The sequence below is a fragment of the Centropristis striata genome, chromosome 1 (assembly GCF_030273125.1).
Source record: "Centropristis striata isolate RG_2023a ecotype Rhode Island chromosome 1, C.striata_1.0, whole genome shotgun sequence".
Taxonomy (NCBI): Eukaryota; Metazoa; Chordata; class Actinopteri; order Perciformes; family Serranidae; genus Centropristis; species Centropristis striata.
Window position 1 is genome coordinate 35,334,049 of NC_081517.1, and position 21,849 is coordinate 35,355,897.

General features: G+C 40.8%; 3 protein-coding genes across 3 annotated transcripts in view; 2 read left to right on the forward strand and 1 right to left on the reverse strand.

Annotated features, from left to right (window-relative positions):
* The first annotated feature begins 638 nt into the window (after positions 1-638).
* On the forward strand, positions 639-9,982 carry LOC131976874 (CCN family member 1-like). Its single transcript, XM_059340088.1, has 6 exons — positions 639-796; positions 1,919-2,132; positions 3,340-3,587; positions 4,118-4,256; positions 7,106-7,284; positions 8,472-9,982. Exons 1-6 carry the CDS (start codon positions 746-748, stop codon positions 8,775-8,777), a joined length of 1,137 nt encoding a protein of 378 aa, XP_059196071.1. The 5' UTR covers positions 639-745; the 3' UTR covers positions 8,778-9,982.
* Positions 9,983-10,045: 63 nt separating this feature from the next.
* On the reverse strand, positions 10,046-15,239 carry LOC131976869 (ATP-dependent RNA helicase DDX39A). The gene is made up of 10 exons (XM_059340076.1): positions 15,086-15,239; positions 13,811-14,018; positions 13,574-13,701; positions 13,132-13,408; positions 12,876-12,994; positions 11,515-11,646; positions 11,172-11,281; positions 10,842-10,986; positions 10,467-10,614; positions 10,046-10,314 (listed from the first exon to the last, which is right to left on the reverse strand). Exons 2-10 carry the CDS (start codon positions 14,016-14,018, stop codon positions 10,298-10,300), a joined length of 1,284 nt encoding a protein of 427 aa, XP_059196059.1. The 5' UTR covers positions 15,086-15,239; the 3' UTR covers positions 10,046-10,297.
* Positions 15,240-17,918: 2,679 nt separating this feature from the next.
* Positions 17,919-21,849, forward strand: part of evi5l (ecotropic viral integration site 5 like) — a 47,675-nt gene continuing 43,744 nt past the window's right edge. The window contains exon 1 of the mRNA XM_059340101.1: positions 17,919-18,287. The gene's annotated coding sequence lies outside the window, so the exon portion shown is untranslated. The remainder of the gene's footprint in view (positions 18,288-21,849) is intronic.

Genomic DNA, 21,849 nt, shown 5'->3' on the forward strand with positions numbered 1-21,849 from the left:
AATAATAGTCAGGGACAGCCGACCCACCTGAATTCAAGATGAACAGCAAAACAATCAAAACATACTTTCAAAAACTATGGAAACACATTTTCTCACATTATGATGGGCACAGACAAAGAGGGGTGTGTTCACTCTCGCTGACAACTGCTATTATCTTACTATTTTCTTAATACACTCCACTGTAATTTTCTGTCCTGGCACCTACATTGGTCTGGAAAAACAGAGGGAATTCCTCCCCCTCCTTCTCTTTCCCAGAGGTGGAGGTCTTATTAATGTTACCATGCTGTCTGGCCCAGCTGAATATATTTACTTAGTGTTAGGAGAGTGGCGGCCACAAAGGCAGGAATGTGCCTGAGTGTGACTTGAAAGCGGCTGTTACATTTAAATTTTTAACCCATAAAATAAATACAGAGCGGCCCTGCGATTTTTATGAATGGCTGCATTCATTCCAAAACACGCCCACCAATCAGCAAACTATCCTCGCGGTGAAGCCACGCCCGTTTGGAATGTCTGGGCTGCTGACTGAGCGCTGATTGGTTTGAAATGTGGAGAGGGGCGGGGTCTCTCCGCTGCTCACCAGTGGGTATAAAATAGACTCTTATCCCGGTAGAAAAACAACGACTACGGTCTGGAAAAGACTGAAACTCAGAGTTAAACTACTTAAGACTAACAACCGTTCAGTGGATTGTAGCTTGAGGATATTATCTTTTTTAGTATTTTTTCTTAAACGTTTCATAGGCTAATTATGGCATTTCTGATGTACCTGACTGTCCTGACAACAGCCGTCATCACACAGGTAAGCTGTTTCTCTCTTACAGGCGCGTGTAGCTGTGAGTGAGACAAAACTCTGACTACAACAAGAGCTATTCAAGTTAAGTTAAATGTACAGTCTGCTTTGGATAATACCATGTAGTCTAATTCAACTTTGATCTCCAGAGTATGAACAGCATAAACAAGCCCTGGTGTAAACAAGTGTATTTTTAGAAAAGCTTTCCCAGGTTTCATCTTCAGCATTAGAATAACTGATGTGACTTAATGTCTGTCAGACTCAAAAGTAGACCCAGTAGAAAGTTTTTAAGTTTAGGTGGTTTATCACTCCAATGTAGCCTACTGCTTAGGCTATATAACAGTAAATGTGGTTCTTATGAAGTTGCTCTTCCTGGTAATCAGCATGCCTACTCCTGTGTCTCTCTTTTTTAAAGTGGTGACAGGTTGATTCCCAAAAACGTTAACAAGTTGGCTCTAGTTCTGAGCGATGACTCAAACCAGAGTCAGCAGGGGACCGGGTACAAACCCTGAGCTGTCTAGACACTTTGGGCTGAGTGGCCAGCAGTGACTTGACTTAACTATAGAAACGGTGCTTTGTCTGTGGAAGAATTTAAAATCAAACCCTTGGGAGTCTTAAAGATGAGTCAGAATCAAAAAATAAATGTACCAGCTCCTGCTTAGGCTTTGATGTTGGAAGAGAAGCTGGGACTAATACACTGATGATGACATTAGTGCCCTGATTGTCTTACATTAGAGCTGCAATTATTAGTCAATTTATTGATTAGTCAATCCACACAAGATTAGCTGGCAGCTATTTTGATAATTGAATAATCATTTCAGTCATTCTTTCCAGCAAAAGAGTCAAACATTTGCTGGTTTAAAGCATCTTAAATACAAACTTTTGATGCTTTTCTTTTCACTATGTTACTTTATTGACAATATGTAATGACTAATTGAGAAAATAATTGGCAGATTAATTGACAGTAAAAATTGTCATTAGAGCACTGTGTTACCTGAAGCTGCTCTGCAGTTCTTTTAAGTTGTTTTAACAAGCCTGTGGAATTTGTTTTGATTGTTTTTGCATGACTTATCATGTGCATCTTGTCTGACGGTGTGATCTCCCTCTCTGCCCCTTCCCTCGTCCCTCCAGGTGACTGCTAGCTGCCCAGCTGTGTGTGAGTGCCCTGCCATGCCCCTGGTTTGCCCTCCAGGAGTCAGCACCGTGCCAGATGGATGTGGGTGCTGCAAGGTGTGCGCTGCACAGCTTAACCAGGACTGCAGCCCCATGAGGCCTTGCGACCACCACAAAGGGCTAGAGTGTAATTACGGCAACGATGTGACCATGGCCTGGGGCATCTGTCGAGGTGAGAAAGGAGGGAATAATGTATGTTTGGAGGGAAGGAATTTCACTTAGAAAATAGCTGCCCTCTACAGCTATTTTCACTGCTCACTCAATGGAGGGCATAGTATTATTAACATGCATGGGGAAATAGTTATATATATATATATATATATATATATATATATATATATATATATATATATATATATATATACATATATGAAAAGAATATAGTGAATTTTGCCAAAAACTGACAATACCTGTGCAACAATGTACAAAGTGTCAAGGATGCTAATTGACCCTCCTTTCCATAAAGTCATCAGGGATTAAGCAATATGTAACCGTGCACTTCCGGGAACAAGACAGGGGGTATTTTAATGAGTAGGAGATGTTTTATGGCAGCGACAGGGGGTTTCAGAGATAAAAATACACCTTCCATCTGCACTATGCCGTTGCTGCCCCTCAAACTATGAATAGCTGGTTCTTCCACGCTTTGGAGACAAGGAGTCTGACACTTCCTGTCTCCGTATTTCCACTGACCTTTCTGACTTCAGGGTCCACTGTGTGATTTTGTACACTGTAGCGGCATGAAGTCATTGTGTTTGGTTTTGGTTAAGTCAGGAGAGACATGCTCAACAGTTCATGAAATAAGAGCATGTGTTGAATTCTGCTGAAAGGAATACTTCCCCCTTCAAATGACCATTAGTATATCAATTACCCACCACATGTTACCTTGAATTCTTGCAGAAAATGTTGTTTTACTTGCGTGTCTCGACAGTGAACAAAGAATACTTCTCCTTCAGACTCACACAGACCTGCAGCAGGAAGTGGTTAAATAGTTACATTTAAAGTCTTTTTTATTCAGTCATATGTTCAATACTTCCCAAAACACATGCATTTTGTTAAATGTGCACACGTTTACATAATTCAGGATTTCCTCTGGTTTCTGACATTTTTGGATTCTTTGTTTAGTGGAGAGTTTTCTTCAAGAATTCAAGTTAACACAGGGTTAGTAATTGATTAACAAAGGGTCATTTATAAGAGTAAAATATTCCTTTTCATGCCATGTTATCTGTATCTGGCATCTCAGTTATTGATTCTAATTTGTCCTGTTAGATCCCTAACCAACGGATTCTGCCAGGAATACCTTGCTTTATGTAAAACAACAGCCAGTTTGTGCATTTGTGTGACCGATCTTGGTTTCAGCTGAGTAAAATGTATCTTTACAGCAAAATCGGAGGGACGCACATGCGAGTACAATGGCAAGATCTACCAGAACGGCGAGAGCTTCCGTGCCGGCTGTAAACACCAGTGTACCTGCATTGACGGAGCCGTTGGCTGCGCTCCTCTCTGCACCAACAAACTTCCACCGGCCTCTCCATCCTGCCCCTACCCGCGGCTGGTCAGGATACCCGGGCAGTGCTGCTTCAGTGTGGACTGCCATAAGGGCACCTGGCAGCTCCCGCCTAAGCATCAGGTGTGTTTTTTCATCTAATGGCAAAGGACTGTCAGTCAGTGACATGGCATGAATTGGATCACATTTTATGGATGTTTTTTTATCAATATGATTGAGGTGGTGGAGTGCAATTCATCACCTGCCACTGTTGTATTCTCTTAACATAGAAAAACAAAGGTGATTAGGATGAAAGAGTAATTTCTACAAAATAAAAACCATTGAAAACATTTGAAATATATTTCAAACAAATAGTAGTAGCCTAAAAAGGATTACCTTTTTTATGACTGAATTTTTATATTTGATGAAGAAAAGCAGCACAATTGGAAAAAAATAACTACAGAATATTGGAAATGAATCAGTAAACAAACTGTTCGTTCAGGTAGAGAGGAGTAAAGTGTCTTTCCTCTGACTGACTTATTGCCCTGAAGTAATCCCTCCATAATCAGGGCGCCATGGTGATAACACTGTGAAAAACACATAAAAGATCTGACATGACTGCGGCACAGATGAATCCCCTGCACTGTCTCATCTTATCTTATCTCTCGTCACAGGTGCCTCCACCACAACAACACCTGCCCAGACGTCAGCACCCTCCTGCCCCGCACCAGCCTGAAAACGAGCTGAACAACGAGCTCACAGACGTCAAGTCCAGCGGCTGGGAGAGTGAACAGGGCTACAAACACCTGCCTGGTGAGAGACGGGGAGACTGGGTGGACAATATTTAGTGCTTGAGTCAAATTTTTGTTTTGTTAGTTGTTTTAAACTGGGTGCTGAATATCACAGAGTTTGCAATGTAAATAAAGTAACACCAATCACAAGAAATAATTAAAATACTTAAACAGAGTTAAAATTCAGTGGTTCACAAATGTTTTGGCTTGTGTTAAAACAAAGCTGTCTATTGTGGCCCTTTGATCAGTCCAACTGAAGAGTAACTATTCGTTCTCAGACTGCTGCATGAAATTATAAATTTTTATTGCTGTATTTTAACTCACAAACTTTTTACTTTTAGTATATACTGCAGCTCCACTTATAAAGTGCATACTCTTGCATGCAGTATGCATACAGTTGTCATAACATCGCAGATTGAACTTTGACCCTCTTTCTCATATACGATGCATAGGGGATTGTGGGTCAGAACAGCCAGAAAAGCCTGCTGGCTTGCATATAGCTAAATGTACGACACAGTAGGACATCCTGGTATTTTTGGCATACTGCATTTGACTTAGGACTTGCTAAATCTTTTTCTGGCACACTAAATAGTATGGTAGTATTGGTATTGTACCCAAACTAGTGGCTATGTGCAGCTGTAATTCACAAGGTGGTGCTTTGATTCTAAATGCTAATGCCATAAACATAAGGACTGGACAAATACAATTTTGACCTGATATTGGAAAATTAAAGGCTCACAGGTTTTCAAAGTCAGAAGGATTCATCCTCTATGCATCATGAATGTTAATACCAAATCTCAGGGCAATCCAATAAAGAGAGTTGAGAAATATCTCAGTCGGGTTCGAGCGGCAGCCTTCTGTGCTGAAAAATAAAGCTAATGTTGAAGGGCCAAAAACTGCAGTTCCTCAAATGGCTTCTTGAGGCTGACTCCAAAAGCTAGTCAATCCCCATAGAACCCTATGTTAAAGTATTCAACTTCACAGCAGAAATAAACATGTTTATTTAGTTTCACCCACGTGCCACTGGTGCCACAGGTGCCTTCCCCTACCCTCAGCTTATATTTACTTTCATGTACTTAAAATAATTAAACTTTTGTCAGTGCAGTTGAGTTAGGAAGTAATTCATAATGGACTCGTAATGACTCTTCAGAAACAAGGTACCAGTAGGTGCAGCAGATTCTCAGAAAACCAACAAGACCCAGCATTCGTGATATGCGCACTCTAAAGGCTGTGCAATTAGTTGAAAGGGGTGTGTTAAAAAAATAGCAGTGTGGCATTCAATCATTGAGGTCATCAATTTTGTGAAAACACAGGTGTAAATCAGGTGGCCCCTATTTAAGGATGAAGCCAGTACTTGTTGAACATGCATTTCTCTTTGAAAGCCTGAGGAAAATGGGTCGTTCAAGACATTGTTCAGAAGAACAGCGTACTTTGATTAAAAAGTTGATTGGAGAGGGGAAAACGTATAAAGAGGTGCAAACAATTATAGGCTGTTCAGCTAAAATGATCTCCAATGCTTTAAAATGGAGAGCAAAACCAGAGACACGTGGCAGAAAACGGAAGACAACCATCAAAATGAATGGAAGAATAAGCAGAATGGCAACGGCTCAGCCAATGATCAGCTCCAGGATGATCAAAGACAGTCTGGAGTTACCTGTAAGTGCTGTGACAGTTAGAAGACGTCTGTGTGAAGCTAATCTATTTACAAGAATCCCCCGCAAAGTCCCTCTGTTAAAAAAAGGCATGTGCAGAAGAGGTTACAATTTGCCAAAGAACACATCAACTGGTTTCTTTTTGGGTCCAAGAGCCGCAGACAGTTTGTGAGACGAGCCCCAAACTCTGAATTCAAGCCCCAGTACACAGTGAGGACAGTGAAGCATGGTGGTGCTAGCATCATGATATGGGCATGTTTCTCCTACTATGGTGTTGGGCCTATTTATCACATACCAGGGATCATGGATCAGTTTGCATATGTCAAAATACTTGAGGAGGTCATGTTGCCTTATGCTGAAGAGGACATGCCTTGAAACGGGTGTTTCAACAAGACAATGGCCCCAAACACACTAGTAAACAAACAAAATCTTGGTTCCAAACCAACAACATAGATGTTATGGAGTGGACCTTAATCCAATTGAGAGCTTGTGGGGTGACATCAAAAATGCTGTTTCTGAAGCAAAACCAAGAAATGTAAATGAATTGCTGAATATTGTTAAAGAATCTTGGAGTGGAATAACAGCTGAAAGGTGCCACAAGTTGGTTGACTCCATGCCACACAGATGTGAAGCAGTTATAAGAAAAAATCTGGTCATACAACTAAATATTAGTTAAGTGATTCACAGGATTTCTAGAAACAAAAAAGTTTGTACAAAATAGTTTTGAGTTTGTAAAGTCAACGGCCGACACTGCTGTTTTTTTTTAAACACACCCCTTTCAACTAATTGCCCAATTGCACAGCCTTAAGAGCGTGCATATCACGAATGCTGGGTCTTGTTGGTTTTTTGAGAATCTACTGCACCTAGTGGTACCTTGTTTGCCATGTAGCAATAAAAAATATACTAAAAACCTGGATTAATATGGTTAGTCACATTGGACCGCTGTTATTTTGAACACTACTGTAGGTGACATCACAGAGACTACGTCCATGTTTATACAGTCTATGCTGAAAAGTAAAGATCAGAGAAAAATAATGTGAAACCTAAAAAAAACCTAATTGAGTAGGAGAAAATATTTCTTCTGTTTTTTATCCAGTTCTATCCCTATGACCCCTCAATGGGGCCCACTCTTTGATGTCAGGAACCACTTGCCTAATTAATGTGTATGGCTTTTTCTTTTTCTCCCTGCCTTCCACCTGCTTCTTTCATGGCTCCTCAGTGTGGAACAATCTGAGGGAGAAGTGTCCAGTCCAGACCACTGACTGGTCCCAGTGCTCCCGCAGCTGTGGGATGGGCGTTTCTTCTCGCATCACCAACAAGAACCCTGAGTGCAAACTGGAGAGAGAGACGAGGATCTGCACCGTCCGGCCTTGCCATGGCCTAACAGTCCCAGCCAAGGTGAGGGAGACTGAACTTGTCTTGAACTGAAAGCGAGACAGACAGAGAGCAGAGGTCGAATATTCACCTTACTGCCAAGATAACTTCTTATCGCAACTTATCTCTCACACAGTGAAACCTAAACGCCTTGTGATAACACACATCAATGGGGAATTATTTCACCTCTTATCTAACCATGTCAGACTATGCAGGAGAGAACAATTCAGCTCTTTTGTTCCCCTTCCTTGTTTCCATCTTTAAACTCAAGAGCAGAGGCTGAAACCTGGGCTGCAAAGAATGAAAAATCAGACGTTTTGGCTCTGAATAAATATGCTCTTGGTGCTAAAGCCGTCTTTATCCCGAGTTTAAGAACAGAGATTATTTTAGTGGTACTTTCGGGAAGCTCTGCATCCAGTGGGAACTGGGCAGAGCTGATTTACTCAGCAGTGTTTTGGTTGCGAGCAGGCGCCTTTTTAAATATAGTCCCCCACCCCCGGCATTCCTGCCAAGCAACTGTCCATAGCTAGGCCCTGTCTGTGTACTCAGAGTCCAGGGAAGTGGTGTGTCTATATTAATCCTCCATGTTGGACACACACTAAGAGCTCTTCTCTCTGCTCTACTGAGTTAAAAGCTTTGGTGCCAAGAATGATCATAGGTGTCAGAGTGTTCAACAGAAGAGGACTCTTAGATGTTAAATTAATGTTTAATCTTAAAATTAATCACTTAAATCTAAAAATAATCCACCCCTCAATCCCTGTTTTGGCATAACAAGTTGAAGTCTGGTTCTCCTAATGTGAAACTAATGAGTTTGAGTGCAAAGCTGCTTAAATCTGCTGTTATGTAAAAGGACCAGTGCAGATAAAAGTCAAAGCTTATTAGATATTTTCTTTGTATTATGAAAGTCTTCATGACTTCTTTTGGTGAATTTTGCTACTGATGTCAGTTCAGTCACTCATCCAGATTTGGGAACTAATGCATTACATGTAATCTAGATTTTATAATCACGTTACAAAATATAAGAAACTAGAATCGGGGTTAAATGTGCAATTAGATTATAGTCACATCACTTTTTGATGACATGTTTAAAATATGGCAATTTTAAAAGATGAATGTTTTTACATATAATTTGTATTCAGGAACTGACCACATTTCAAAGTAATATGACCCCAACCGGCACTCATTATTTTACTTGTATCATCCAACCACAGAAAGGGAAGAGGTGCTCCCCGACCCAGAAAGCCCCAGAGCCCCTCCGCCTGTCCTATGGAGAATGTGTGAGTGTCCGCCTCTACCGGCCCAATTACTGTGGCGTGTGTGCAGACGGACGGTGCTGCTCACCACGCCGCACACGCACTGTACCGGTGACCTTCGTCTGCCCGGATGGGGAGCGTTTCCAGAGGTCAGCCATGTTCATCCAGTCGTGTAAATGCAGCGAAGACTGCGGCCACCTCAACGAGGTGGCCCTCCCTCCGCAGCAGTGGATGTACGGAGACACACACCAGTTCATAGACTAGTCCTGAGGAGGAGTTTTATTTCATTTTAATGTGACGAGGTCGACTTTCACGATGAAAGAAGATGCTTCAAGACTACGGGCCATTTTTCTCATCTGGCTCCAAATGAGTGAAGACCACAGGCACCCACCTGACTGCCACACAGCAGGCAGGACGGGCCGCCTCGATTTTATTCTCCATCCAATTAAGGAAACCCTTAATTGTAGTATTATTGTGAGACCGGAGTGGATTATTCTGTACACTTGCCCGCTCCTGTTCAAGCAGGGGACCTAAATTAGAGCCCTGAAGGGCCCCTGGACTTCCTCCAGTCTGGACTCATTACTGGTTCAGGTGTGGAGGATGTTTTTAGTTTTTTGAGACCTTCAGATCAGCCTGAGAGGAGAACACTACAAAAGCAACAAAGCACTTTGTTCAGCACTGAAACTTTTGAACTGTAACTATGACAGCAGTGCACAAGGATCACCTCACCTGCAACAACAGCCTCACATACTGTGACGGTGGATGACTCCATATCCCACGATGCACTGTGACTACTCAGCGACAAGCAAAAGAATCTTTTGCAGCTTTATGAACAAAGGAAATGTTGATATCTATTACATATAAAATCAGCACATCGTGTTATGAACAGAAGCACAGCCTGCATCGATTGTGGGTTTTTTTGGCATGCTGACACAAGCCATTTATATTTTACGATCAGCAATGAATGACACTGTCTCTGTAACTCAGACTATTAAAATGATAAAGAACGCTATCTTGAACTGACACGAGCGTTCAGCGAGGACTGGACCAATGCCAATTGATTTCTTGTTTGTGCATTAAATGCAGCTTAGAGAAATGTCTTACACAAACCTGTATTTGAGAATTTATTTTGGATCTCACTATATTCTGTAAATATATTTTCTTTATTTGGATCCAAGTTTGTATTATTGTCACATTTATTCACTTCCATGGATTAAGGCACCACAGTGTAGCGGTCACACGTTTGTGTTGGTCCATCCATGTGATCAAACTGGCTGCGGAGCTCAGGTTTCATGGGGTTTTATTTTAACTCAACTTTTCAAGTTTCAAACTTGGCAGCCGGTACAAAGTAGCTGTAACTGTTATGGAAAAACAGTGTGTCTTCAAACTATGATGATACTGCCCTCTGCTTGTGAGGATAATTAACTACATCAAAGTTTGTATTTTACGATACTGCTGTAGTGTTGTTTGATATAACATTTGGAAAATCTAAATGTTTAAGAACATTAAAGACAAAATTAAATGCAACACCATTTAATAAGGTATAAAAAGTTTAATTCTTCAACCAAAACAATATATCCATGTTTTAACAAGGAAAACACTAAAAGAAGCTCCCTGCACAGTCATGATAAAAAAAGAAAAGAAAAATGTTTTATCATTACGAACTTGCCAACAAATATGGTGGGAGGGGGACTTTAAAATAAATGTTGGGGGTGTTTTTTTTTCCTCTTCCACCAAAATACAGCAACACCAAAGGTCACACACGATCTTCACTGGAAAGACACTCATCTGGACTGTTCAACTGCAAGAAGAAAAGGAAAAGTAGTTAGGATGTGATAGGCATAAAAAAAGTTATTTATATTTAGGGTTCTCACTATGTTGACTAATTTATATATTTACCATCTAATATTGCATTCTGTACAAATACACTATGCATCTAACTTGTTAACTTACTGTAGGAGGAGATATCGATCTCCTCTGGTAGCTCTGCTACGTTGACCTCAAATCGGTCTTGGACGTCATTCAGGGTCTTGGCGTCGGCCTCGTCGGACACAAAGGTGACGGCCAGGCCTTTGGTTCCAAACCTGCCAGCACGGGCAACCTGGGGTACAGAGAAACAAGTTAGGGCTCAGAACATGAGCCGAAGGATATACAGTGTCAGAGCTTCTATTCCTATAGAAAAAGAAAGGGAGCTAATAGTCATGGGCAACAGTAGAAGTTTGAATTATTTCTGATTATTAACTATAATTTTGTGATCATAAAACATTGACAAAAAAAAAATACACATCTGATAAAGAAAACACAAAATAATATTAAAGCTGGACTGACTCTGTGGAGGTATGTGTCAGAGTCTTCTGGCATGTCGTAGTTGAAGACAATGTTGACTCGCTCGATATCCATGCCTCGGCCGAACAGGTTGGTAGCGACCAGGATTCGCCGCTGGAAGTCTTTGAACTGCTGGTACCGAGATAACCTGTGGTGCAAGTAAGAAAATATTCCAAGTGAGACGAAGAACATTAACTACTAATCTCTCAAACGTCATCATTGTCCAAACAGATAGGTTGTAAATCCCTTTTTTTTCCATGCTGGAGATACTGAAATTTGGAAAGCTAGCGTTGAATTTTAAGTGTGAACAAAAACAGAGTCAAAGGCTCCTACCGCTCCTCCTGCGCCATGCCCCTGTGGATGGCGATGGCAGGGAAATTCTGCTCCACCAGCAGCTGGGACAGAGCCACACAGCGGTGCACTGACTTAACAAAGATCACCACCTGAAAGGAAGCGAAAGAGGCTTGTATATTTTTGGTGGGAATGGCATCAATGAGATGTAGACAGGCAACATAAACGTTGCACTGTAGAGGACAAGAAACACTAATTTAAACATTAGTGGAGAAACAAGGTTGCAAATGTGTAGTTCTTAAAATGAAGCATTTTGACGAAAAAATTAAAAATACTAGAATAAAAATGAACTGATTCTGATGTAGAGAATGAGTGGCAGCTATACCTGGTTGAACTCGAGGACATCGAGCAGGTCGAAGAGCTTTCGGTTCTTCTCGCTGTCCTTCAACTTGCAGTAGTATTGCTGTAAGCCATGGAGTGTCAGCTTGGTCTCGTCATCCACAAACACTTCCATGGGCTACACAGTGAGGAGAGAGGAGCCAAATGTCAGTATCACACAAATCTAAAACGCCATACAATTTACTGAAGTAGCACTAGGTTTTGACAGATGAACTGTCGATGGTGTCTCACTGAACCTGTTCTCCTGGACTGCCGCAGAGCCAGGAGGACTGACTGTCCTGACCAAGCCAAATCTGCCAAGGAGGGTCACTTTGCCCCTCAGATATGGCCACTTATGACACTGACAGCCACAAGTGGGCAAAGCGAAGAGGGGTTTGCAACAAACACTGAACTAACTAAACATGTTGATTTCACATAATAAAAATAACCAAGATGACCTTAATACAGGGTTCGTACACTTCAGCAGTGGTCAAATTCAAGCATTTTTCAAGGACTTTCAAGGTCAATTTTCAAGCTTTTCCAGTATCTTACACCTGTAAATTGCATGTATTAGATGAGTACTTGCATACTAAAAGGGGGAGATTTCACTTAACCATACCAACAGCGATGATATTACACTTTTAGGAGGACCGGTCTTCATTTCTGATAGGCTACTCATTATTTTTACATTGAACATGTGATTATCTATAGATGGATATAGTCAGATTGCAAGAGAAATACAGCAAGAATTTCAAGCATTTACAAGCACTTTATCCAAAATCCAAGCAATTTAACCTTGAAAATACAACATTTAAATTCAAGCATTTTCAAGGATTTCAAGCACCTGTACGAACCCTGTTAATAACTACAATTATGGAAAGGATAGGATCATTTACCTTGAAAAATATATTGACAAAATAGATGTGTGCAGCAGAGATGAGTGAATTTCCAGTTTAGCCGGTCTGGTCCAGTGTGATTTTATGCAAACCGGCTGAACTGGTATTTGTAATTATGACATAAATTAAAAAGCAGCAACATTAGCTACCTGTCCCGACCGAAATCAATATATTTTCACTGGCTTAGCTCTTTTATTAATTAAATAGTGTTGAAGCATATACAGAAGCTACATTTTCCCAAGCATTTTTGAAGCTCAAGCTCAGCAGAGCTTTCTGCTGCAGTTTGAAATAAAACTACTATGGATCAGCAAGTGCCAAAGAGCCAAGCGCTGTCAATGATAGCATGAGTAAAGGTTGAAGTGGGGAAAAACCTTGTGTTTGTGCTAAATATCTGCTAAAAAAAATTAATAAAGATTTTTTTTTTTTTTTACATGAAGGTGAATTAATCACAGTGGGTTGAATAGTTACTTACATCTTGCATGAACTTGCGGCAGACCGGGCGGATTTCTTTGCTTAGCGTTGCACTGAACATCATAACCTGTTTCTCATGGGGTGTCACCCTGAAGATTTCCTGGACGTCACGTCTCATGTCTATCAAAAAATAATAATAATGAATTCACAGAAGTATACTCGATTTATCTGGAAACCTCTCTGTTCTTACCGCAGTACTTCACTAAAGCTACTTGTTTCCTAAAAGTCCACTATGAAACCCATGTGCTCTTACTCACCCAACGCCTCCAGCATTCTATCGCACTCGTCAAGCACAAAGTGTTTGATGTTCTTCACATTGAGGGACTTGTTGCGAATGAGAGCCAGGGTTCGTCCTGGAGTTCCTACAACGATGTGAGGGCAGTTCTTCTTCAGGACTTCCTCGTCCTTCTTGATGGCCAGGCCACCGAAGAACACGGACACCTTGACAGTGGGCATGTACTTGGAGAAGCGCTCGTACTCTTTGCTGATCTGGAAGGCCAACTCTCGTGTGTGGCACATTACAAGGACAGACACCTGGCAGACAGGGAATGACGACATTAGTCTTATCTAGCAGGACAGTTCCACAAGTAAATAGCAAGTTAAAAGGACTTGGTATTGGCAGATTCACAACATTAAGTTACTCGGAATGGGAGCGAAAAATTTCTTCCATATATAGGAGGGGTAAAATGAGCAACTTACCTGACCATCCACAGGTTCTATTTGTTGCAGGGTGGCAAGCACAAACACTGCTGTCTTTCCCATACCAGACTTGGCCTGACACAGGATGTCCATGCCCAGGATCGCTTGTGGAATACACTCATGTTGGACTGAAAATAAAACAAATGGTGGTGTTTAAATTAAATTTTCAAAAACATCTGCCGATTAACTCTTGAAATCAATAATTTTGACTTTCAACAACCCAAAACTGCTATTCACCTTCTGAGGGATGCTCAAATCCACAGTCAACAATGGCACGGAGCAGCTCTGGTTTGAGGAGAAAGTCTCTGAAGCCTGAGCTGTGAATGGATACATAGGACCCTTTCACTTCCTTCTTGCTTGCTGGGGTCCCAGTTTCAGGGGCTCCCTGGGGCTCCTCATCCTCCTCATAGTCCAAAAGTTCATTATCAACGTCTGTCTCTGCCATCTGTATGAATAACATGGAAATCAGGGAATCTGTCTCACAACCTTTCTACAATAAACTGAGTCAAAGACCTCTTTTATGTACAAGCTCAGTTAGATATAAAAAATGATGTCTTTTATAATTCACATTTTATTTTATTCACATATTGTTTGAGGACAGATTGATCCGTTTAATGGAGGCTGGCGTTTTGCTGCTTTGTTTTATTCATTTATTTTACTTTTTTTTTTTTAAATACAACAACACGGCCCTAAGTGCACTAGCTTGGCCATGCCTTCGTTAGTTAAATAAACACTTAAATGTTTCTAACCTCAGGTTAAACCAATATGCTGTTATTACTTATGACTGGCACTGACTAACAGCATAAATAAATTAATCTGTGAATTGCGTGTATTATGACTTAACTGATCAAGGCTAAAAGAGAAAAATGTTGATTGGTGCGACAATAATCTGATGCCTTATCAGCTGTCGTAAATTAGCGAAGTTAGCAGAAGGATTTGTTTAGATAACGTCCGCAGGCCGCAGCTGCGGTTCACATAAAAATGATTGAATTAATCGTTAAGGGAGCACGCTAACTTTAACATCGGTGTATAGTCTTGAATGAAAGACATAACTGAGTCCCGCTTAGCCCTTACAATTGCGGTGACTGAAAAATAATGGCCGACTCGTGTGAGCGCTCCTCGTCCTTCTTTCATTCGAGCCGGCTGGTTAGCATGCTAACAGCTAGCAAGTAAACGTGACTCACGAATTAACGTTTCATCTAACCCGGCCTAAATTAGCGCTACTTTCCACCTTCTTTAACTTTCCAAACACGGCACATTTATATTTGTGGTACTAAATAGTGACCAAATGGTCAGATTTAAATACTCACTATGACTAGATGGCTAAAGCTAACCGGCTAACACTAACTCAAAACAAAGCTAATGTGGCTAACGTGTTAGCTACCAAAGCAAATCTCGAACCCCTAACTTTAGCTACTGCACCGAAGTACTCAAAACATTTAAGTCGAAGCCATTAAATACACCATACAGGCAAGTCTGTTGAGAAAAAATACAAAGGGACTACGACGTTACCTTGCTGTGATATTTTTTATGTCCCGACGAAGTCAATGTGCGTGATACTACCGAGCTAGCAAGTCTTCACGGCAGAGTGAGCACACATGTATGCTGCGTTCATGTACACCTCGAAAAATCTTACGCTCTCGATGCTGCGTGAGCGGGTTGTTATATAAAGAACGTGTTTATGTTTTTTGCCCGATAAAACGGAATGAATACTGCAACTAAATTATTAGGGAGCTCCATTGTATAAATAATGTGATGCGAGACAACATCTTGAGCTGTACATTTGTCATTTCATCTTACAACTTAATCCACTTAATACGTAAATTATGAATTACATAATTGTAACACTTTGATGGCCAGGCTTTTCGGTTATCCGCCACGTAAACTGATCACGGACAACTTTGAAGTCATGAATCTCCATGTTCCCGTTATTTCGTCGTCCAAATTGTCCGGAGCATATTCTTTAAGTCATATTTACGTTATATTTGGTAACGCTTGAAAGCATCTTTTCCCCCGACAGCAGCGCCTACGGAAAGAGCGTCGTCCACTTTTCCAAGGCTGTGATTGGTCAGTATCACAGGTCAGGGAAAAGGGTCAGAGCTGTAATATTTAGGCTAATGAACTGTTTTTATGCCTTAAGCCGTTTCTGTAATATAGTACAGACAATTTTCTCGTGGGAGATGTTATCCTTCTGTCTTGAATATGATATATTACCCTATATGAATGAATGCATTGTGGGATGAAAGCTATTAAATTGCAAATATAATAATATCTGTATTATATTTCCTATGCAGCACTGAACATTTGCAGCATTGGCTTGTCACACTAGCCCAAGAGGCTGGGGGGTTGCAGTATCTAATTTGTCCACTTGATGGCAATAGAGTAAAGACGTTTGACTAGGTGACAGATGGCATTAAATGCACTTCAAAGTATGCTCATGTTTGTTATATGGGGCCTCATTACAAAGGATGAAAGCATCCCTCAAGGTCTGCCTAAGGTAAAAAGCATTAGTATAGAGACTTAATCAGAACTGGATTCAATTATGCCCTCATACCATCTTTGTTTCTTCTATGTGTGTGAAGTCACATAATCAAATCTTCATATCTTCAAATCTGACCATATCTGTCAAGCATTCATCATTTCATCCAACACAATTTCTTTCATGCAGTATTTGAATCATCAGTCATTACATCTCTATAAATCCTCCGAGAGAGTGTTACTTATTACATTACCCACTGTGTAGGCCAAGCAGATGAACCTGCAAAGGTTCTACTTTTGTACATGTGCTGATTATAAAAATTATTGAATAAATGATGTATGCTTGCTTAAATTATCTCTCTCTATTAATCTATAATTTGTTTACTTATATTTGTTTTTTTCACTTGCCAACATGTTTCTCTTCGTTTACACATTCCAGTTGTTGTATTTCGGGTTGAAAGCAGTTCTGTTCTTTTCACTGTATAATGCATCTGCAGCATCTCAGCGCCTGCAGCCCTGTCATCCTGCAGCTTGTACTGCACGGAATTGAATGTGTTCTGGTATTGGCAGCACTGGTATTAAAGTTGCACAAGCAAGTTTTTCTGGGATGGCTCTTTTGAAGTAGTCTGCCTGGGCCAAAGATCCAAAGCCAAGAAGAGTTGACACTGTGACACTGTGGTGTTTTTGTCCTTTAAAGGTTCTTCTAATGAGCTTATCTTCGAAAATTACGACAATATGTGCATGATGGCCTTTTTCTTGACCTTTTTTTTTACGTCACATATGATCTTATCAGTATAGGTGCTATGGTTTAGGCTATACACAATCAGTTCAGTATCACACTGGTCAACTGTTTTATTAAAGGTCTGCTCCTAAATTCAGTATTTGAATTTGGCTTTGTGGGCTGCAAAATTTGAACAAAACTTGAGACAAAAATAAAGACAAGACAACGATTTTTTTAGGGTGCACACAGCATTAATGCAGCGACAGTGGTGGAATGTAGGTATGTACATTTATCCAAATATTGTACTTAAAAGGCACAAACTTGAATATTTAAATTCCATGCCACTTTATAGGCTACTTCTTGTCAACTGCAACTTAGAGGGTTAAACATTGCTCTTTTATTATTATTGCTCCTTTTTTTTGCTTACTTGTTACTTTACAAATTAAGATTTACCTATAGATTACAAATTTTACACATCAATGACTCGGTATTAATTATCAAATATATAATACACTTACATTTTTAGTAACAACATTTTACGAATAATACGACCAATATAGTTCACTTCAGTAACATTTCTAATGCAGGTTTTTTTTTTTACAGTGTAGTAGGCTACATTTCTGAAGTAAAGGATTAGAGTACTACCATCCTTTGTCACTGTGCAGTGAAAGCCTTCGTGCTGGCAAGTTAAAGACAAGGTCAGTTCACACAGAACAGATACTTCCTATTTTGGCTGTTCGTGATAGCGTGTAGCAATAATGAAAATGAAGTTTCTTTGGTTAATAATGAAGATAGCAATTTTGAATACAGGCGCTAGTAGTTAAGATAAACTAGAATTGCTGAGAATGGCATGATCACTGAAAGAGTCACATGCTGAATGAAAGTATTACATATAACGTTTCTGTCACATAATTAATCGTTTAGCTGTCATATACACAGCAAATCCGTTAAAGCCGACACCGCTGTATGACACCTGCGAGACCCACCTTCCTACAAAATAAATCTCTACGTTGATTGGCTGCCGTTGATGTCTCTCAAAGGGATCCCGCAGTTCTAACAGGCTATTGGTTTATGACATGCCAATCATATGTCATTCTGCCTCCTGATTGGTGCGCCCCACCTCGTGCTCAAAAGAAGACACAGGACGCCAGTCACTCTGCCCTGTAATGATTGATGCTGCCGTTTATACATCTCCGTTGAACCGCAGGCTACATCGCACGACTGTCATGGTTATTTTAGCGGATATGTACCGAAATATTTTCCTTCGCTGATTCAGCTAACACACACGAGCCTCTTCGTATGCTGACAAGGCTCGCAACCAGCTGTGCGACGCGGCGCTGCCTCCCGGTTGAACGGCGGCAGGACGATGGCACTGCGTTGGACGGTCTCTCTGTATTTGTCCTCGGTGGTCTATTAAGATTTTAATTAGCCGATAACACACGGTTGACGTTAACGACGGACTGATGGTGGGAGCGACGTTAAACTCACCGCTCTGATTATGGCAAAGGAGTCCAGGTAGGCATTTATTGCTTTATTTGTTTATTCGATGTGCTTATTTTTTTTAATTAGATTTCAATATTATCGCGTGGAGCCTATTTACGGGCCCTTTAGCTTAAAAATTTGTAGCAATTCAACGTGAAAACTACACAGGCCCACATAGCAAAACACTATTGGCGCTGGTTGTTGAAGCCCCCATCAACAGCAGCTTCATCCGTCTGCTCCATTTATCTCAGTGAAAAATTCCACTGTACGGCATGCCAGCGGAGACACGGCCCATTCATTAGCCCATAAAACCATATTTATTGCTAAGGCATAGCATGCTCTCTGCGTCCTCATTTCTAATGTCGTTACACAATCGTATTGTTGTGGGACATTTGGTGCGCCAACGAGAGGGGGATGATGTGTCATTTTGGCCACAGATGTTGATCCAGCCGAGCCATTAGTCGACTGCAGAGCATGTAGGCCTGTTGTTCAGGCATCCTCAAGCAACAGCAGGCCGGGATAATGAGCTGTCATGTCAAAAAACCCAGTCAATAGGATTACAGGCTCTTCAAGTATGAAACTGCAGGACAAAGGGTTGTCGGACTCACTGTCACCTTTTCATAAATGTCTTAGGGGGATATGGGCTGCCATGTTGTGTCTACCTGTGTGTTTCTATCCAGATGTTTGTTGAACTGTCCTTGATACACACCAGACACTGAGCCCCCACCTGCCCTGGTCGCCTTCACTGAAATAGTCATTTAAATGGGTTCAGGTTTGTTTTGATCCCTAATCCAGCTGTTTTTACTTTGTCCATATAATCAGAGAGTGATTTAAAGGCCAATCTCTTAATCCATGAAATATAAAATACATCTCTTTCTCTTACCTGTAGTGATATTGATTGCTGGCAAATGAGGTATCGGGTGACATATGGCTTGTGGTGCTCCAAGCATCAAAAATAAATAAATAATACATTTGAAGCAATCGATGTCTTCCAATGCCCCTTTTCAGAAATCATAACCTGGTTACTGAAGATAATCCACAGATTTGTTATGAACAATTTCATGTAGGAACTATTGTCTACCAAACCACACCACCAACCAAATCACTGGACAGAGGGAATTATTTGAGACTGCTAGCTTACCTGAGCTAGCTGACATTGCAGCTCATCCAAGGAGGACACCATCAATGTTTACATCTTGGGCTTTCACAAGCACAAGCCTCTTGTCCATGAGTTGACGCATGCTTCCCTCTGTGTACTGATACAGTTGACGGGTGTAGTTCAGTTGAAAGAAAAAAAAATAGTTCCTACATGAAACTCCTCACAACAAGGTCTGTGGATTATCTCGTAACAACAGCTAGCTGTTGAGTTTTTCAAATGTATGTTTTTGGAGCTTTGAGCACCACAAGCTGAGTGCCATATAATTTAGTTATATTGGCGAGAAAGCGGACTTCTTAACAGTTGTATATATATAACACCTGGCAACTCATGTATAGTTGATTTGGGTGTGAACTGTCCCTTTAAATGTCTGTCTTTTAAGACAGAAAACCAGCACTTCTTGAAATACTGACAAAACCACTGTATTAAATGCCTCTATGCTTTATATCTGGGCCAGGCAGGCACATATAATTTTTACGTCCGAGTGGAATAAAAAGTAGGGGACTGACATAGTTTCTCGGGTATGATGTTGAAGGATTAACGATACCGCTGACTACACAAAATGGAAGAGCTCCCTCAGGCACTTATCTTTTTCTTTTTTTTAGGAGTGGGGAAACTATTCAGGTATTTCATTATCTTACTCTGTTGATTGTAATTACGGCTTAAGTACCCCCCATGACTAAGGACACGTACCACTGAGTAATGGGTTTATCATATCCTTGTATGAGATACAGTGAGATTATTCTGAGGTTTATCTGTGAAATCCACTCACCATGCAAAAGGCCTCTCACACATTTCACCGTCAAGGAAACAGGTATCTGATTCTCACATCCTGGTGACCTTGTTTCAATGTGCCACTGCCTCGAAACTTCTTCTTTATCTGATTCCATGATCACACGCACACACACACACACACACACACACACACACACACAAAAGATTGCATACTACGTCTTTGACACGTGAGCACACCCCGGCTTATCCCAGCTAACCTTTTCCTGTGCACTCACTGCTGCTGCTACCATGTAATTCATCTGTGTGAGAGAGTGGTAAGCTAATAGGCTCTGGACAGTGTTGTCAGGATAAACAGACTCTGAGTTGTTTGTACACTTGAGTGTGAATGTGTGTGGATTTGAATTGGTGTGTGTGTGTGTGTGTGTGTGTGTGTGTGTGTGTGTGTGTGTGTGTGTGTGTGTGTGTGTGTGTGTGAGTGTGTGTGTGTGTGTGTGTGTGTGTGTGTGTGTGTGTGGCCTCCAGCAAGAACAGGAGGAGGGATATCTTCTCCCTGTGCTGTACACTTTGTCTGTCTGCTTCTGTCCAGGTTTATTATCATCTGTTGCAGTGTTAGGTTGCTGAACAGGGACATGGAGGAGCCACATGTGCAGATCACAACAAGGATGGACTGATTGATTTCCCCTTACACCTAAAACAAGATTCGACATTTCATAAATTGGGCTAATAAGGGTATTGTTGTGTCTTTTTCCCAAGATCACAATAGCATCCACTCTTCTAGTGGCTTAATCCAGCAAGAATACTCAAAGAGCTAACCCTACCCCAAAGCTATATGATTTTTCAATACATTTGCATTTGTAGGTGTAGATGTGTGGGCAATTATTATCACATGGGGTGCCTTTATTACCAACAAGTCTGCCAACCCATACAGCCACATAGGTTCATTGATCCTACCATCTTTTATGGCCCACAGGGACATTTCCTAAATTAGCAACCGTATTGTATGTAGTATTCACTGTTTTAAACACGTGGTTTACCGTGTGATACGGTTGCAGTTGTATTAGGCTAAGGCACCAAAACTACTTATTTAGGGTTGGTTAATAAGTACACTAAAATAAGTGGGGTTTTTTTTATATTTTTTTTACGTTAATTCAATTCTATACACGACAGAATCTAATGTAGTTGCGTTAGTTGAATATCATCAGTCCCTTGGTTTAAAGTCCTGTCATTGTTTGACTCATTCACCCGCCGCAATCTGCTCCCTCTGCGGACTTTGTTGCTCCCTATACTACAACACCTAACATCCTCCTTTGCCCTGTCGTGATTACTACAGCCACTAGAGGTTGCAACCACACAATAAACATATGGATTGTAATAAGCTGCTTGTAAAACAAGTTATGGGAGCATTTATTTTGTGAGGACAGTCTCTTTAGTTATTTCAATTTCACTTAGTTATGCAACTTTTTCTAGCTTCAAAGCTGCTTAAACACATGAACAACTCAAAATATACTACCTCAAAAATAACAGATTTAGTCTCATATTGTCATCCAGAAGGCTTAACTTTGTCATTGAAAAGACCTTAGGTGCTCTCCCTTAGTCTCAGTGCCTCAACAGAAGTGAATCTTTCCCTCGAAATATAAATCTAAACCTAATTAATTTATGGTGTTTTCTCTAGTGGCAGCTGGCTGTTAGACTCAGGTACAGTCT

Excerpts from the sequence above, each read along its gene's own strand:
- LOC131976874 (XM_059340088.1), top strand. The coding sequence starts at position 746 with ATGGCATTTCTGATGTACCTGACTGTCCTGACAACAGCCGTCATCACA. Across the intron at positions 2,133-3,339 it reads GGCCTGGGGCATCTGTCGAG|CAAAATCGGAGGGACGCACA; the intron begins GTGAGAAAGGAG and ends GTATCTTTACAG. Across the intron at positions 3,588-4,117 it reads AGCTCCCGCCTAAGCATCAG|GTGCCTCCACCACAACAACA; the intron begins GTGTGTTTTTTC and ends CTCTCGTCACAG.
- LOC131976869 (XM_059340076.1), bottom strand. The coding sequence starts at position 14,018 with ATGGCAGAGACAGACGTTGATAATGAACTTTTGGACTATGAGGAGGAT. Across the intron at positions 13,702-13,810 it reads ATTTGAGCATCCCTCAGAAG|TCCAACATGAGTGTATTCCA; the intron begins GTGAATAGCAGT and ends TTTTATTTTCAG. Across the intron at positions 13,409-13,573 it reads TAGAACCTGTGGATGGTCAG|GTGTCTGTCCTTGTAATGTG; the intron begins GTAAGTTGCTCA and ends CCTGTCTGCCAG.